At 45.0% G+C, this 15,865-nt stretch overlaps 1 protein-coding gene across 2 annotated transcripts in view; it reads right to left on the reverse strand.

Moving 5' to 3' along the window:
• SMG7 (SMG7 nonsense mediated mRNA decay factor) overlaps window positions 1-12,954 on the reverse strand; it is a 91,817-nt gene extending 78,863 nt beyond the window's left edge. Inside the window, exon 1 of one of the 2 annotated variants that reach the window (XM_060774496.2) lies at window positions 12,546-12,954. In XM_060774496.2, the coding sequence (XP_060630479.1) occupies window positions 12,546-12,574 (29 nt within the window). In that variant the 5' untranslated portion in view covers window positions 12,575-12,954. The remainder of the gene's footprint in view (window positions 1-12,545) is intronic. The other variant, XM_060774497.2, reaches the window with a different exon arrangement.
• Between the last annotated feature and the right edge of the window lie 2,911 nt (window positions 12,955-15,865).

A 15,865-nucleotide genomic window follows, 5' to 3' on the forward strand; every position in this document is an offset into this window, starting at 1 on the left:
GGGTCACAAACTGACACAGAGAAATCTAGAAATTTCCTTGGAAGTCTACAATGGATTGGCTGGCTAATTCAGGAATGGCAGTCGAGCTTCTTCAAATGACAACTGGCCAAATACCCATCTAAACATTCTATATACACTCAAAGCACACAAAGCAGTAGTGAGGCCCAAAACGTGATGAATATTACAGCTGATTATTCCTTGCCCACGAATTACTTTTAATGTATGTTTGTGTGTGTGTATAATTATCTGCTAGAAAGAGATATGCCAACTCAACATACAAAAACCATTTCAAACTAACATCAAGAAACTAGATGTAGGAAATACAGAGACGTTTGTTCTACTTTCTCCTGGTGCTAGATTTGTCCATAGGAAAGTACTTTTTAAGTGACAAAGATTAGCAAAAACTAGCTGAAGTCAAATAAGAGTTTTAAGACAGAAATCTTCCACATGTCTGGCTATTAACCTCACCACAGTTTAGCAGGGCAAATAACTATACTTAAATGCTGGAAAACCTATATGTGCAAATTTAACCAGCCATTCTTATATGAAAACAGGGAACACACAAAAAAATAGCTTTGCTTTATAAGGTTTGTTGTTGTCATAGTTATGTGCCTGCAAGTCATTTCCAACTTACATATCAGGGGCTGAGAGTGACTTGCCCAAGGTCATCCAGTGGGTTTTCATGGCCAAGCATCTTCAAAGCATAGCCCAATGTTTCATATGAACTGGGGGGAAATGAAGCCTGTCTGAACTCCTAAAAGTTATGTTTTTGAAAAATGTGTTGTATATATAACATTTTGATTTCATTCATTAGGCTTCAAATATACATTTGAAATATACATTGGTGTCACAAGTGGATGGTGAAGCAACAGCTCCCCCAGTGGCCAGAATTCACGCATACCCTCTTGAAGCTGGAAAGTTAAATATCCTCTGTGTGTCTGTTTATATATATGTTGTGTGTCTATGGCATTGAATGTTTGCCATGTATATGTGCATTGTGATGTGTCCTGAGTCCCCTGTGGAGTGAGAAGGGCAGTATATAAATACTGCAAATAAATAAATAAATGAGTTAATACTGGATTTCACCCTGAAACAGGCTCAAATGAGGAAGTTGATGATGGGATAGATCCTCCCCACACTGGTGCCATTCAAATGCATTGGTGGGAACATGTAGTCCAGTGGTTCTTAACCTGTGGGTCCCCAGGTGTTTTGGTCTACAACTCCCAGAAATCCCAGCCAGTTTACCAGCGGTTAGGATTTCTGGGAGTTGAAGGCAAAAACATCTGGGGACCCACAGGTTGAGAACCACTGATGTAGTCCAATACATCTGGAGAATGCAATGTTGATTAGTTTAAGCTAGTTTATCTTCCTTCCTCACTCCCCAATTCATTTTTTCTATTCTCCATGGAAATGTTTTTAAATCATTTGGAGGAATGATATATATGGAAAAAGTTCAGGTTGTTTTGAAAATGCTAAGGAAGACCTTATAAAGTACTACTCTTGTTATCTGAGGAATCATCCAAATAAGCAGCTTCTTCGGAAACAGAGAAAATAAACCCATGCAACTACAAAAACAAAAATATAGATTTATTCAGTGAAAGCATTTTCAACAAGATCCCATAGAGATCTTATTGAGTACAGTACTGTACTGAGTCAGTCATGAGAACTGTTTAGAACCAGTCATCAGTCTGCTCTTCCTTACAGAATGTTCTGATAAGGCAACTAAGCAGCAGCAGCAGCCACCCCCCCACCTCCCGCATCTGTGCTGCTTCTCCTGCTGCCTTCCAGGATTCATTTAAAGGTCCTAAATAGGTCCTAAAAGGCCTTAGATTATCTCAACACAGCACATATTGCCTCTCATGCTCACTCAAAACTTCCAGGATCAATAAAAATTGCCATCTTGAGGCTGTCGTCTATGTACTAAACTTGGATTGTAAAGGCACGTAGAGAAGCAGTCGAAAGAGCATTTTCATAATTATTTTAATTTTTTACACCTGGCACTCCAAACCCATGAAATTCTGTATCCATAGCTCCCTTCCCCCCCCCCCCCCCCAGCAAATCTTAAATTGTCATTTTACATAAGGGGCATCATTTTACTACGTCACACTATATAATTGGACTTGAGAATCCATGGATTTTGGTATTTTGTCCTGGGACGAAACCTCAGTGGATACTAAAAGTTTACTGTACATACTACCCCCCCCCCCCCAGAACTGTTTTTTTTTTCTACAAATGATTTACAAAGTCCTAAACGGTTCGGGCCCCACCTATCTCCATGATCGCACCTCCTTCTATAAACCGGCACGAACTCCAAGATCTTAAGGGGAGGCCCTCCTCTCGGTCCCACCTCCGTCACAAGCACGGTTGGTGAGGAGGAGAGAGGACCTTCTCGGTGGTGGCCCCCCGCCTCTGGAACACCCTTCCAAGGGAAATAAGACAGGCCCCATCCCTCCCCTCCTTTCGTAAGAACTTGAAAACATGGTGGTTTCAACAAGCCTTTGACAATGACCAGTTCTAACTCAGTCTTACACATTGTTGAATACAGCCTTATTCTTCCTACCAATTACCCAGATCATTTCCTCTAATTGGCCTCGAAATGAACCCGTACCTAATATTATTGTTGCCTGCCATAGCATTGCACTTAATTTCCGGGGGCCCTAAAATTTTTGGGCTTGCACAACTCTTGGCCCGGCCTTGTAAATTTTTAAATTGCCTTGAACAGGCAGGATTAGTTTTAATATATGAGTGTTATGGCGACAATTTTTATGCTTATATTGTTTTGTTAATCTTATGGTTATGTTGTTTTACTTTGTATGTGATTTTTACCTGGGAACCGCTATCAGTCCCCTCGGGGAGACAGAGCAGTATATAAATAAAGTTATTATTATCATTATTATTATTATTAAGAAAATGATACAACAAACGTAATCAATGAAAACTGAATTAAAAGCATAGCCACTGAAAATAGCCAGTTAGACAAATCCTACCAAACTGAAGAAATACTCTTCAGGGCCAACACAAATTGTGGCAATTATTGCAAAGACGAACCACTGTCTACATTGCAGCAGAGGATTCCTCTGCTGCCAGTCAGGAGTGACTTGAGAAATTGCAAGTTGCTTCTGGTGTGAGAGAATTGGCGTCTGCAAGGACGATGCCCAGGGGACATCCAGATGTTCTGATGTTTTATCATCCTTGTGAGAGGCTTCTCTCATGTCCCCATATGGGAAGCTGGAGCTGATAGAGGAAGCTCATCCGTACTCTCCTCAGATTCGAACCTCCGACCTGTCAGTCTCCTGTCCTGCCAGCCCAAGGGGTTAACCCACTGTGCTACAAGGGACTCTGCTAGCAGCAGGTGCATATTTTACATGAAAGACCTCAGCAAAGTTTGATTTAAGTAAAATACAAGAAAAAGGAAAAAGAGCCTGTAACACCAGAGCAGAAAGGCGAGAGTCTGTTGAACTCTACAACTCCTGTTAACCACCAAAATAATGGACAATGGAGCAATGGTATGTATAAGGGATACGTACATGTATATGTATGCAGATGACGTCCAAATCTGTCACTCCTTCCCACCCGTTACTAAGGAGGCTGTTCAGACATTGAACCGGTGCTTGGCCACTTTGTCGGACTGGATGAGAGTTAACAAATTGAAATTGAATCCAGACAAGACAGAGGTCCTCCTAGTCAGTTGAAAGGCTGAACAGGGCATAGGGTTACAGCCTGTGTTGGATGGGGTTACACCCTGAAGATGCAGGTTCGCAGCTTGGGAGTGATCCTGGATTCAACACTGAGCCTGGAACCCCAGGTTTCAGCGGGGCCAGGGGAGCTTTTGCACAGTTAAAGCTTGTGCGTCAGCTGCGCCCGTATCTTGGGAAGTCAGATCTGGCAACAGTGGTCCACGCTCTTGTTACATCCCGAATAGATTACTGCAACGCACTCTATGTGGGGCTTCCTTTGAAGACTGTTTGGAAATTTCAACTAGTCCAATGGGCTGCAACCAGATTACTAACCGGAGCAACATACAGGGAGCACACCACCCCCTTGTTGTGTCAGCTCCACTGGCTGCCGATCCACTTGTGAATTAAATTCAAAGTTTTGACCTATAAAGCTCTATATGGTTCTGGCCCAGCTTACTTGTCTGAATGCATCTCCCACTATATCCTGCCTTGCAGTTTAAGGTCATCCGGGGAGACCCTGCTCTCGCTCCCACCACAAATACATATGGCAGGGATGTGAAACAGGGCCTTCTCGGCTGTAGCCCCCCGCCTGTGGATCTCGCTTCCCAATGAGGTAAGATCGGCTTCATCCCTCCTGTCTTTTAAGAAGAAATTAAAGTCGTGGTTCTGGGACAAGGCTTTTGGACAGCAGTTATAAATAGTATTTTGGATATCAAATTTGACTGGAATGGTGATACAATGGTTAATACTGTTTTTATTGGGTTGTTGTAGGTTTTTTCGGGCTATATGGCCATGGTCTAGAGGCATTCTCTCCTGACGTTTCGCCTGCATCTATGGCAAGCATCCTCATAGGTAGTGAGCATCCTCACTACCTCTGAGGATGCTTGCCATAGATGCAGGCGAAACATCAGGAGAGACTGCCTCTAGACCATGGCCATATAGCCCGAAAAAACCTACAACAACCCAGTGATTCTGGCCATGAAAGCCTTCGACAATACAGTTTTTATTGTTTTAATTAATGTTCTATTTATTATTTTAATTGTTATTGTATTGCTTTGTTATATTTAATGGCATCAAATTGTGCCAAATGTAAGCCGTCCTGAGTCCCCCTTCGGGGGTTGAGAAGGACGGGATAGAAATGCTGGAAATAAATAAATAAATATTCAGTTCAAGAACATCCAGAGGGCTATTACTTTACTCCAAGAGGTTAAAATCAGCATCTTTAACTGAAGTCAGAAGGAGAAAATGCAACTAATGAAAAAAGTCCATGTATTTCTATCTCCTGTCACTTAACAAGAGACATGCTGCAGTTCTGTGCACAAGCAGTACCTTCTGAACTAACTTCAAAGGCAGATTAACATAAAGAACAATCCAAGAGTCAAACAAATGTTTTTATGGATTCAATCTTGTTGTTCATCTTCATACTTCTGAAAGCACCTTCCAAATAGGGTATGGGTATTAATTAAGACAGGAGATTTAGTTAATGAGATATAGGTCTGGGCATCTCCTTGGAGTGATGAGACCCAGCTCCTAATTCTGGAAATAACATACACTGACCACTCAGGTCTAAAACGACAATGGTAAGAGAATCGTAGAAACAGAGTTGGAAGAGACTGCATGGGCTATCTGTTCCAACCCTTGCCATACAGGAACAGAACAATCAAAGAACCCCCAACAGATGGCCATCTAACCTCTATTTAAAAGTCTTCAGAGAAGGCAGCAAGTTCCGCTGCTGAACAGCTCTTACAGTCAGTAAGTTCTTCCTAATGTTCAGGTGGAATCTCCTTTCTTGTAATTTGAACCCATTGCTCTGAGTCCTAGTTTCCAGGGCAACAGAAGCAAGCCTGCTATCTCTTCTTATGACATTTATTTATTTATTTACTTCATTTATATACCACTTTTCTCAGCCCTCAGGCGACTCAAAGCGGTTAACAGCAGCAAAATTCAATGCTAAACATCATAAAACAATTAAGGGACAGTTAAAACAATAGCATCATCAACAATTAAACATCAATATAACAGATCATTAGCGTTTCATCAGTAGAATCAGAATCCAATCTCATCATCCGTTATTCCGTGTTCCTATATTCACATATTTATATATGGCTATAATGTCTCCTCTAAACATACATGCCTCATAGGGCATGGTCTACAGACCTTTGATCATTTTAGTCACCCTCTTCTGGACACCTTCCAGCTTCTCACTATCTCTCTTGAATTCTGGTGCCTAGAGTTGGACAGAGTATCCAGATGAGGTCTGACCAACGCAGAATAAGGGGTGCCATTACTTCCCTCAATCTAGACCAGTGGTTCTCAACCTGTGGCTGTTTCAGCCTACAATTCCCAGAAATCCCAGTCAGGTTACCACTTGTTAGGATTTCTGGGAGTTGAAGGCCAAAACATCTGGGGACTCACAGGTTGAGAACCACTGATCTAGACACTATACTCATTCAGATGCAGCCCAAAATCCCATTGGCTTTTTTACCTGCAGCATCACATTGTTGGCTCATGTTCAACTTGTTGTTCACAAAGACTCCCAAGATATTTTTCCCATGTACTGTTGCCGAGCCAGGTGTCACCCATTCTGTTCAAGTCCCACATTTGAAGCCTATAAGTGCCCATATATTTTTAGGACAAGGCAGCTAACAGACTGTGAATGCTTTATAATACGTTTTTCCAAAAAGAAAAACTCTGATTTTATAGAAGATATAGGCACTAAAAATGAAACCTGACAACAGAGATTCATCAAAGAGTCTAGCATTGTAAGGAAAAGAAATCTCAAGTTAAAAAGATGACATAAGAAGGAATATTCTAACTACATTATCATATTGGTAGGATAATCATTAAGAGCCCTCATGTAGAGGCTTTCATGCCAAACACAAGGAAATGAAGAAGCAGTCGTTTTGTAGGACTCAACCTTCATTAGTGGTCCTAAGAGCAAAATACATCATCTTTATACACTATCACAGTAGGGCAACATAATCTTTTTAAAGTATTCAACACCTAGCAATATCATAGATAAATTGAAATGTATTAGTAGTATCTGAAGTTTTTCTAACTACAGATGCAAACCCCTTTTTCTCTTTACTTATGGCTGAGTTGTTCAGCGACTTCAAGTTATATTTGAAGTCCAGTGTGCACAACTCAAGTGAATGGATGCCCCATCGTTATTACTTTCTCTACTACCCTGGTTTTATTTTTTAAAGAAGTTCTATCATTTATTTAAAACAAATTACTGAAAAAAATCAGTGCTAAAGCATCTTATGCAGAGATGCTTATGACACAAAATTCATTGCAATGATATATTTCATTTACACCCTGGGTTGAATGCTGATGCCATTTAACAACATGAAGCAGATCTACATAGCACAATAGTCAAACTCAGGAAGAAACACAAGTGGAAAATGTATCTATGAATGAAAAGTTGTCATGCTCAGCCTCATTGGCCAGTATACCTCTGAGTGATTAAAGGTCCTTCACTTCACTTCCTTAACAGCCAATTCTTCTCCACGATGTAGGCTTCCTATTTGCTCATCCAACCATCCTCTCCACCATCGACCATGAAATGAAATGACCCTTCCACAAATCCTGTCTCCTTTCAAATCAGCTGTAAATGTTTAAGATACCACTGAAGAACTACCCAGTCAATTTTAACTTGTAAATTTAAATCTGCATTTTATTAGTGAGTTTCAACTTGTATTTTAAATCTGTGTATCTTGTTAGATGCATTTCAATAGGCTTGTGTTTTATCTCTCTGTTTTAACCATGTTTTAGCCAGTTTCTAAAGTATTTTTAATACAGTGCTTCTGACAGAAAATAAACCATGTTGTGCCCCATCTCAAACAGCAAGGGGTAGTGGGTAGTAAATGTGTTGTTGTTGTTGTGATTCCAAGGGTCCCTGGATGAAGCAGATAATCTAGATCCATTACAGTATGGTTTCAGGCCTGGTTATGGGACAGAGGCAGCTCTGGTCGCCTTGGTAGATTTTTTTTGTCGTATCAGAAACTGCAAGTCGCTTCTGGTGTGAGAGAATTGGTCGTCTGCAAGGACGTTGCCCAGGGGACGCCCGGATGTTTTGATATTTTATCTTCCTTGTGGGAAGCTTCTCTTATGTCCCCACATGAGGAGCTGGAGCTGACAGAGGGAGCTCATCCGCGCTCTCCCCTGATTCGAACCTGTGACCTGTCGGTCTTCAGTCCTGCCGGCACAGGAGTTTAACCCACTGCGCCACCGGGGAACTTGATAGATTACTTTTGTAGAGAACTAGACACGGGAGTGTGTTCCTGTTGGTTCTTCTGGACCTTTCAGCGGCTCATCCATGGTGGGATGGGGGGAAGGGGGCGCTGGGAGTTTTAATTATATTTATCATATTTTAATCTATTTTCACACACTGTACTATTTAATTGTTTTTTTAAACTTTTGTACTGCACTTTTTTAATTTGCCTGAAGTGTGGGATTATTAGCCGCCTTAAGTTCCCATGGGGCAACAGGCAAGGTATATCTTCGATATTTATAATAAAAGTGAATGCATGTATATATGTGCGTGATGACATTTGCAGCTGATTTCCTACTGTCTCCCATTTCTAAAAACCACAACCTCCAGCACCAACAATAGATCTGGACCACACTTGGCACACAGAAACCCTATGACCAACAGAAAATACTGGAGGGGTTCACCCTGCATTCAGAGAGCTCTGAATGCAGTGTAGACTGATATGGACCACCCTTGAGTAACAGAACAGAACATACTGGAGGGATTTGAGAGGGATCGGCCTACACAGAATCATAGAATCCTTTAGTTCAGTGGTTCTCAACCTGGGGTCCCCAGATGTTTTTGGCCTTCAACTCCCAGAAATCCTAACAGCTGGTCAACTGGCTGGGATTTCTGGGAGTTGAGGGTCCCCCTCAATCTGGGGACCCCAGGTTGAGAAACACTGCTTTAGTTGAAAGAGATCTGGTGGGCCTTTCAGTCCAACCCCCCTGCCAAGAAGCAGGAAACTCACATTCAAAGCATGATGTAAATTGTAGTCCACTCACTTCTGTATAAATTTTCTTAATGGGTCCATTCATAAAATCCCAAAATGATCATCTTTTCTATTAAATAGTGTTACAAATTATGAAATATCAAACCTGGGCATTGCTGGGTAGCTCAGCTAGTAATAATAATTGTGATTGTTATTATTTCCTCAGCACATTCATTGAGCAGACTTTTCAGATGTCATAGCCTCGGGGTTCTGGGGGGGGGGGGGGGGGGAGGCACTTACATCCCTTATTGTTCTCCCGGACATGAGCACAGGTACAAAGCACAACGGCGAGATGGGTCCACTGCTCACCCCATGTTCCATGCAAGACTTCCCAGGCCCCTTCTAGACTGCTATATAAAATAATCATAATCATAATGTTGTTTTAGCCTGCCGCCTGAAGGACAGCAGGGAGGGGGCCTTCCTGGCTTCCCTGGGAAGAAGGAAGTTCCAGAGCTGAGGGGCAGCCACCAAGAAGGAAGGCCTGCTTTCTTGTTCCCACCAATTGAACTTGAGATGGAGGTGGGACCAAGAGAAGGTCTCTCCTGAAGATCTCAGGGCCTGGGCAGGTTCGTTACAAGGGGATGCAGTTGGCCAAATAGCCTGGACCTGAACCGTCTAGTGCTTTCAAGGTCATAACCAGCACTTTGAATTGTGCTCGGTTACAGGCTGACAGCCAATGGAGAGGCTGCAACAGGGCGGTTGTCCACTCCATGAAGTCAGCCCCAGTGAGAAACTGAGCTGCAGCTCTTTGGACCATCTGAAGTTTCCGAGCACTTTTCAGAGATAGCCCCATGTAGAGCACGTTGAATTAATCCAGGAGGAATGTAACTAAGGCATGGATCACTAAGGCCAGATCTTGGCTTCTAAAGAAAATCATTCTATTAGTATTATGTTTATTTATATCCCACTTTTTCTTTCCATATGGAGACTCAAAGTAGTTCACCATAAAAACATTGCAATACAACTTAAAATATACAAATATTAAAACAGTATTAAACATCATTAATAATAAAAGCAATTCAAGATAAAACCATAAAGCATATAAAACCACAGCATCCCCTGACTAGATATTAAACACCTTCGCCTTTAAATGTGGTGTTTGAATAAAAAGGTTTTAGCCTGCCCCTGGAAAGCCATCAGGGAGGGGGCCTTTCTGGCTTCCCTGAGAAGAAGGGAGTTCCAGAGTTGAGGGGCAGCCACTGAGAAAGCCCGCTTTCTTGTTCCCACCAACCGGGCTTGAGATAGAAGTGGGACCCAGAGAAGGGCCTCTCCTGAAGATCGTTGGGCACAGGCAGGTTCATGCAAGATGTGGTCAGCCAAATAGCCTGGGCCTGAACCGTCTAGGTCAGGGGTCCTCAAACTTTTTAAACAGAGGTCACAGTCCCTCAAACTGTTGGGAGGGCCGGATTATAATTTGAAAAAAAAAAATGAATTGATTCCTATGCACACTGCACATATCTTATTTGTAGTGCAAAAACCATTTAAAAACAATACAATAATTAAAATGAAGAACAATTTTAACAAATATAAATTTATTAGTATTTCAAGTGTGGGTCTGCTTTCAGCTGATGAGATAGGATTGTTGTTGCTACTGTTGTTATGTGCTTTCAAGTAATTACAGACTTAGGTTGACCCTAAGCGAGGGCTGGGTAAATGACCTTGGAGGGCCGTATCCGGCCCCCAGGCCTTAGTTTGAGGACCCCTGGTCTACACAGCTACTTACACACCTACCTACAGGTAGGTTTTTTGCACCTACCTCCAAAAAACCTCTACATACCTCCTGTCAAGTTCAGCACTTTTAAATTTTATCCATTACATTTGGCCTGGCCTTTAGGTTTTAAATGCGTCATGGTGTCATTGTTTTTAGTGTTTTATTTATTTATTATTTATTTATTTACTTTATTTCTATACCTCTTTTCTCAGCCCTCAGGCGACTCAAACCGGTGAACAACATCGGTACAAAATATCACAAAACAAGTATAGGGCAATTAAAAACAATTATCACATAAATCATTAACATCAGTATAACAATCATTAGCGCCTCAACGGTAAAATCAGAATCCAGTCTCGTCATCCATTATTCCGTATTCCTATGTTCAATTACACTGTTTAATCAAATGCTTGTTAGAACAGCCAGGTCTTCACTTTCCTCCGAAACGCCACCAGGGAGGGAGCCGATCTGATATCTGTAGGAAGGGCGTTCCACAGCCGAGGGGCCACCACTGAGAAGACCTTGTCTCTTGTCCCCACCAAGCGTGCCTGTGATGCAGGCGAGACAGAGAGCAGGGCCTCCCCAGATGATCTTAGTATCCTAGTCGGTTCATAGGAGGAGATGCGTTCGGACAGGTAAGTCGGGCCAGAACCGTTTAGGGCTTTATAGGCTAAAGCCAGCACTGGTAGCCAGTGGAGCTGGTGCAACAGATGAGTAGTATGCTCCCTGAGTGCCGCTCCTGTTAGCAACCTGGCTGCCGAGCGCTGGACCATTTGAAGCTTCCGAGCAGTCTTCAAAGGCAACCCCACGTAGAGAGCGTTGCAGTAGTCTATGCGGGATGTAACCAGAGCGTGGACTACCGTGGCCAAGTCAGATTTGTTTTTGCTTGATGTTTTATTATTTGCTTATGAGTTTTACTGTTACTGTTCAAGGAGCTCCACTGGCTGCCGTTTATTTTCCAAGCCCAATTCAAGGTGCAGGTGCTTACCTACAAAGCCCTAAACGGTTTGAGACCATCCTACCTGATTGACCGCATCTCCGTTTATGAACCCACGCGCTCGCTTCGTTCATCCGGAGAGGCCCTGCTCGCGATTCCGCCTGCATCGCAGGCGCGTCTGGTGGGGATGTGAGACAGGGCCTTTTCTGTGGTGGCCCCCCAACTCTGGAACACCCTCCCCAAAGATATTAGACAGGCCCCTACGTTGGCAGTCTTTAGAAAGAACTTGAAGACCTGGCTGTTCCAATGTGCCTTTCCAGAATAGGAAACTCCAACAAGTCCCAGAAGCACTTTAGTAGAAAGTAAGATTGCTGGCACACTGCACCTACCCTAAAATCCCATATACCACCTGTCACATCAGCACTCTTAATCTGTACCCATTACTCTGGCCCGGCCCAGTTTTATTGTGTCTTGGTGTACTGTTTATTGCTTTGTTGTTTTTAATATTGCTTTAATTGTTTTTGATTTGCTTTAAGTTGTGTATTGTTGTGTTATGTTTTGAGGCCTTGGCTTTTGTAAGCCGCATGGAGTCCTTCGGGAGATGCTAGCGGGGTACAAATAAAGTAATAATAATAATAATAATTGTATGTTGTTGCCTTGGCCTTTGTAAGCCGCATCAAGTCCTTCGGGAGATTTTGCGAGATATAAATAAAGTTAATAATAATAATAATAATCCCTGAGGCCCCTTCCACACAACCCACATTGAGCTGGATTGTATGGCAGTGTGGACTCAGATAATCCAGTTCAAAGCAGATATTGTGGCTTTATCTGCCTTGAAATGCTGGGTTATATGGCCGCGTGGAAAGGGCCTAGGTGGAAAGCGGCGTGCGGGTTCACCTGACGGGTGTGATGCCCCATCTGCACGCGGGTTTCCCCTTCTTTGGGCTTTTGAGCCGAGGCGGGAGAGCATCCCCCGCACACATTGGAGGAGCCCTGCCTCCACGCTGCTGCTTCTTCTTCCTCTTCCCCTCGCGTTGCCACCCCCTTCTTCATCACCACCTGGCAGCATCCCTCGCCGCCTAGGCCTTTCCTCTCCTTGGGCTTAAAGGAGGACACAAAGGGGGGCCATAACTCCAACAGAGAGGCCCCCTCCTCTCTCTCTCTCTCTCTCTCAGCCCACCCCGTTCCTTCCTCACCGGAGATACTGAGCGCAAAGCAAGCTCATCCTCCGCCGCCGCTGTGGCTCGCCGCCCGCCGTCCTCACTGGCCCAGCGCCGGAGCCTCACAGCTCGGGCCTCTCCGGTGCCCAGGAGCCCGTGCCGCCGCCCCAGCAGCCGCCGCCGCTCCCTCCGGCCGCCGCCATCTTCCCGCGTCGAGCCCAGGCTCTTCCTGAAGGAGGCGGAGGGAAGGAAGGAAGGAGGGAGGGAAGAGGGAAGACCGCTCTGCGCCTGCCTCAGGAACACAACTCTCGCGAGACCCGCTCCAGCCACTGCTACTCCTACCGCCGCCTCCTCTGGCTCACGGCGTCCGCGGCCAGAAGCCGGGCGAGCTTCCCCGTCCGCGACCGCCTCCCCACCATTCAGCGCTCACTTCCGGACGCGGCCCCAAGCCCGACGGGACACACTTCCGCCCTGGTGCCACCGCCAACCTCTTCCCTCGCCCGCTCGCGCCCTGAAAGCCCAGGTTCCTATTGGCTGCGCGGGTGTCCTAGCAACCGGTAGTGCGTGGGAGGGAGGAAGGAAAGGAAGGAAGGAAGGAATCGCGGTGTGAGTGGTCGCCACGGCAACCGCGGCCTCGGCTTGGTCCCCTCCTGCTCTCCCTTCCCTCGCCTCAGCTTGACCCACCGCAGCCTTGGCCTGACACCTGTGTAGGCCGCTCTCACCTGCAGCCAAAGGGCAAGCTTCCCAGGGCCAGATATTCCAGTTCAAAGCAGAAAATGTGGGGTTTTATTTAGCCTTAGGGCTCTTCCACACAGCCCTATATCCCAGAATATCAAGGCAGAAAAATCCCACAATATCTGCTTTGAAGGGAGTTATCTGAGTCCACATTCAGATGATGTGGGATTTTCTGCCCTATATTCTGGGTTATAGGGCTGTGGAAGGGCCCTGAGTGTGTTCACAGATAGCCCAGGGTCCTTGTTGTTGTTCATTCGTTCAGTCGTTTCCGACTCTTCATGACTTCATAGAATCACAGAATCCTAGAGTTGGAAGAGACCTCATGGACCATTCAGTCCAACCCCCTGCCAAGAAGCAGGAATGTTGCATTCAAATCACCCCTGACAGATGGCCATCCAGCCTCTGTTTAAAAGCTTCCAAAGAAGGAGCCTCCACCACACTCCGGGGCAGAGAGTTCCACTGCTGAACAGCTCTCACAGCTAAGAAGTTCTTCCTCATGTTTATTTTATGTATTTATTTATTATTCGAACTTATATGCGGCCACTCCCCTGGGGCTCAGAGAGGGCCATCCAGCCTCTGTTTAAAAACTTCCAAAGAAGGAACCTCCACCACACTCCGGGGCAGAGAGTTCCACTGCTGAACGGCTCTCACAGCTAAGAAGTTCTTCCTCATGTTTATTTTATGTATTTATTTGTTATTCGAACTTATATGCGGCCACTCCCCTGGGGCTCAGAGAGGGCCATCCAGCCTCTGTTTAAAAGCTTCCAAAGAAGGAACCTCCACCACACTCCGGGGCAGAGAGTTCCACTGCTGAACGGCTCTCACAGCTAAGAAGTTCTTCCTCATGTTTATTTTATGTATTTATTTGTTATTCGAACTTATATGCGGCCACTCCCCTGGGGCTCAGAGAGGGCCATCCAGCCTCTGTTTAAAAGCTTCCAAAGAAGGAGCCTCCACCACACTCCGGGGCAGAGAGTTCCACTGCTGAACGGCTCTCACAGCTAAGAGGTTCTTCCTCATGTTTATTTTATGTATTTATTTATTTTTCGAACTTATATGCGGCCACTCCCCTGGGGCTCAGAGTGGCTTACAAGAATGGCTAAAAATCTAACACAATTTAAAAACAATTTAAAACAATTTAAAAACAGCAATATCACAAATCAAAGGCCTGTCGAAACAGGTATGTCTTACATGCCCTGCGGAAAGCTGATAAGTCCCGCAAGGCACGGACTTCAGGTGGCAGAGTATTCCAGAGTGATGGTGCCACTGCTGTGAAGGCTCTGCGTCTGGTTGCTGTTAGACACAAGGTCTTGACACTGGGAATTTCCAACAGATCTTGGTCCTCAGAACGGAGGGATCTCTGGGGTTGGTAGGGGGTGAGGCGGTCCCTCAGGTACATCGGCCCCAGACCATGCAAGGCCTTAAAGGTGAGTACCATCACTTTGAAAGTGATCCGGTGCTCAATTGGTAACCAATGCAGCTGTAGTAAGATTGGTGTTATGTGGCATCTCGTCGGAATTCCCGCAAGAAGCCGAGCAGCTGCATTTTGTACCAACTTGAGCTTCCGGATCACCGACAGAGGAAGGCCAATGTAGAGGGTGTTACAGTAGTCCAGTCTTGAGATGACCGTAGCCTGGATCACCGTAGCTAGGTCGTCCCTGGACAGGTAGGGGGCCAGCCGTCTAGCCTGCCGCAGATGAAAAAGGGCGGTTCTGCTCACGGCGGAGACCTGGGCCTCCATCGTCAGCAGAGGGTCCAAAAGGACTCCCAGACTTTTTACCAATGGTGACGGGATTAGCGCCTCGCCATCGAGGGTAGGCAGCTGGACATCCCCAATGTCCGGTTGACCCAGCCATAGGATCTCCGTCTTTGCTTTGTTCAGATGGAATCTCCTCTCTTGTAGTTTGAAGCCATTGTTCCGCGTCCTAGTCTCCAGGGAAACAGAAACCAAGCTTGCTCCCTCCTCCCTGTGGCTTCCTCTCACATATTTATACATGGCTATCATATCCCCTCTCAGCCTTCTCTTCTTCAGGCTAAACATGCCCAGCTCCTTAAGCTGCTCCTCATAGGGCTTGTCCTCCAGACCCTTGATCATTTTAGTCGCCCTCTTCTGGACACATTCCAGCTTGTCAATATCTTTCTTCAATTGTGGTGCCCAGAATTGGACACAATATTCCAGGTGTGGTCTAACCAAAGCAGAATAGAGGGGTAGCATGACTTCCCTAGATCTAGACACTATGCTCCTATGGATGCAGGCCAAAATCCCATTGGCTTTTTTGCCGCCACATCACATTGTTGGCTCATGTTTAACTTGTTGTCCACAAGGACTCCAAGATCTTTTTCACACGTACTGCTCTCGAGCCATCATTGTCCCCCATTCTGTATCTTTGCATTTCGTTTTTTTCTGCCTAAATGGAGTATCTTGCATTTGTCCCTGTTGAACTTTATTTTGTTCATGGACCAGTCCACACCAGAGCTCCCTGTTGGTCGTAACCACCACCAGCTCCTTTAAGGTGAATCCAGTCACTTCAAGGATACCATCCATTCATCTTGCCCTTGGTCGGCCCCTCTTCCTTTTTCCTTCAATTTTCCCCAGCATCATTGTCTTCTCTAAGCTTTCC

Source organism: Anolis sagrei, chromosome 4 (genome assembly GCF_037176765.1).
Source record: "Anolis sagrei isolate rAnoSag1 chromosome 4, rAnoSag1.mat, whole genome shotgun sequence".
NCBI lineage: Eukaryota > Metazoa > Chordata > Lepidosauria > Squamata > Dactyloidae > Anolis > Anolis sagrei.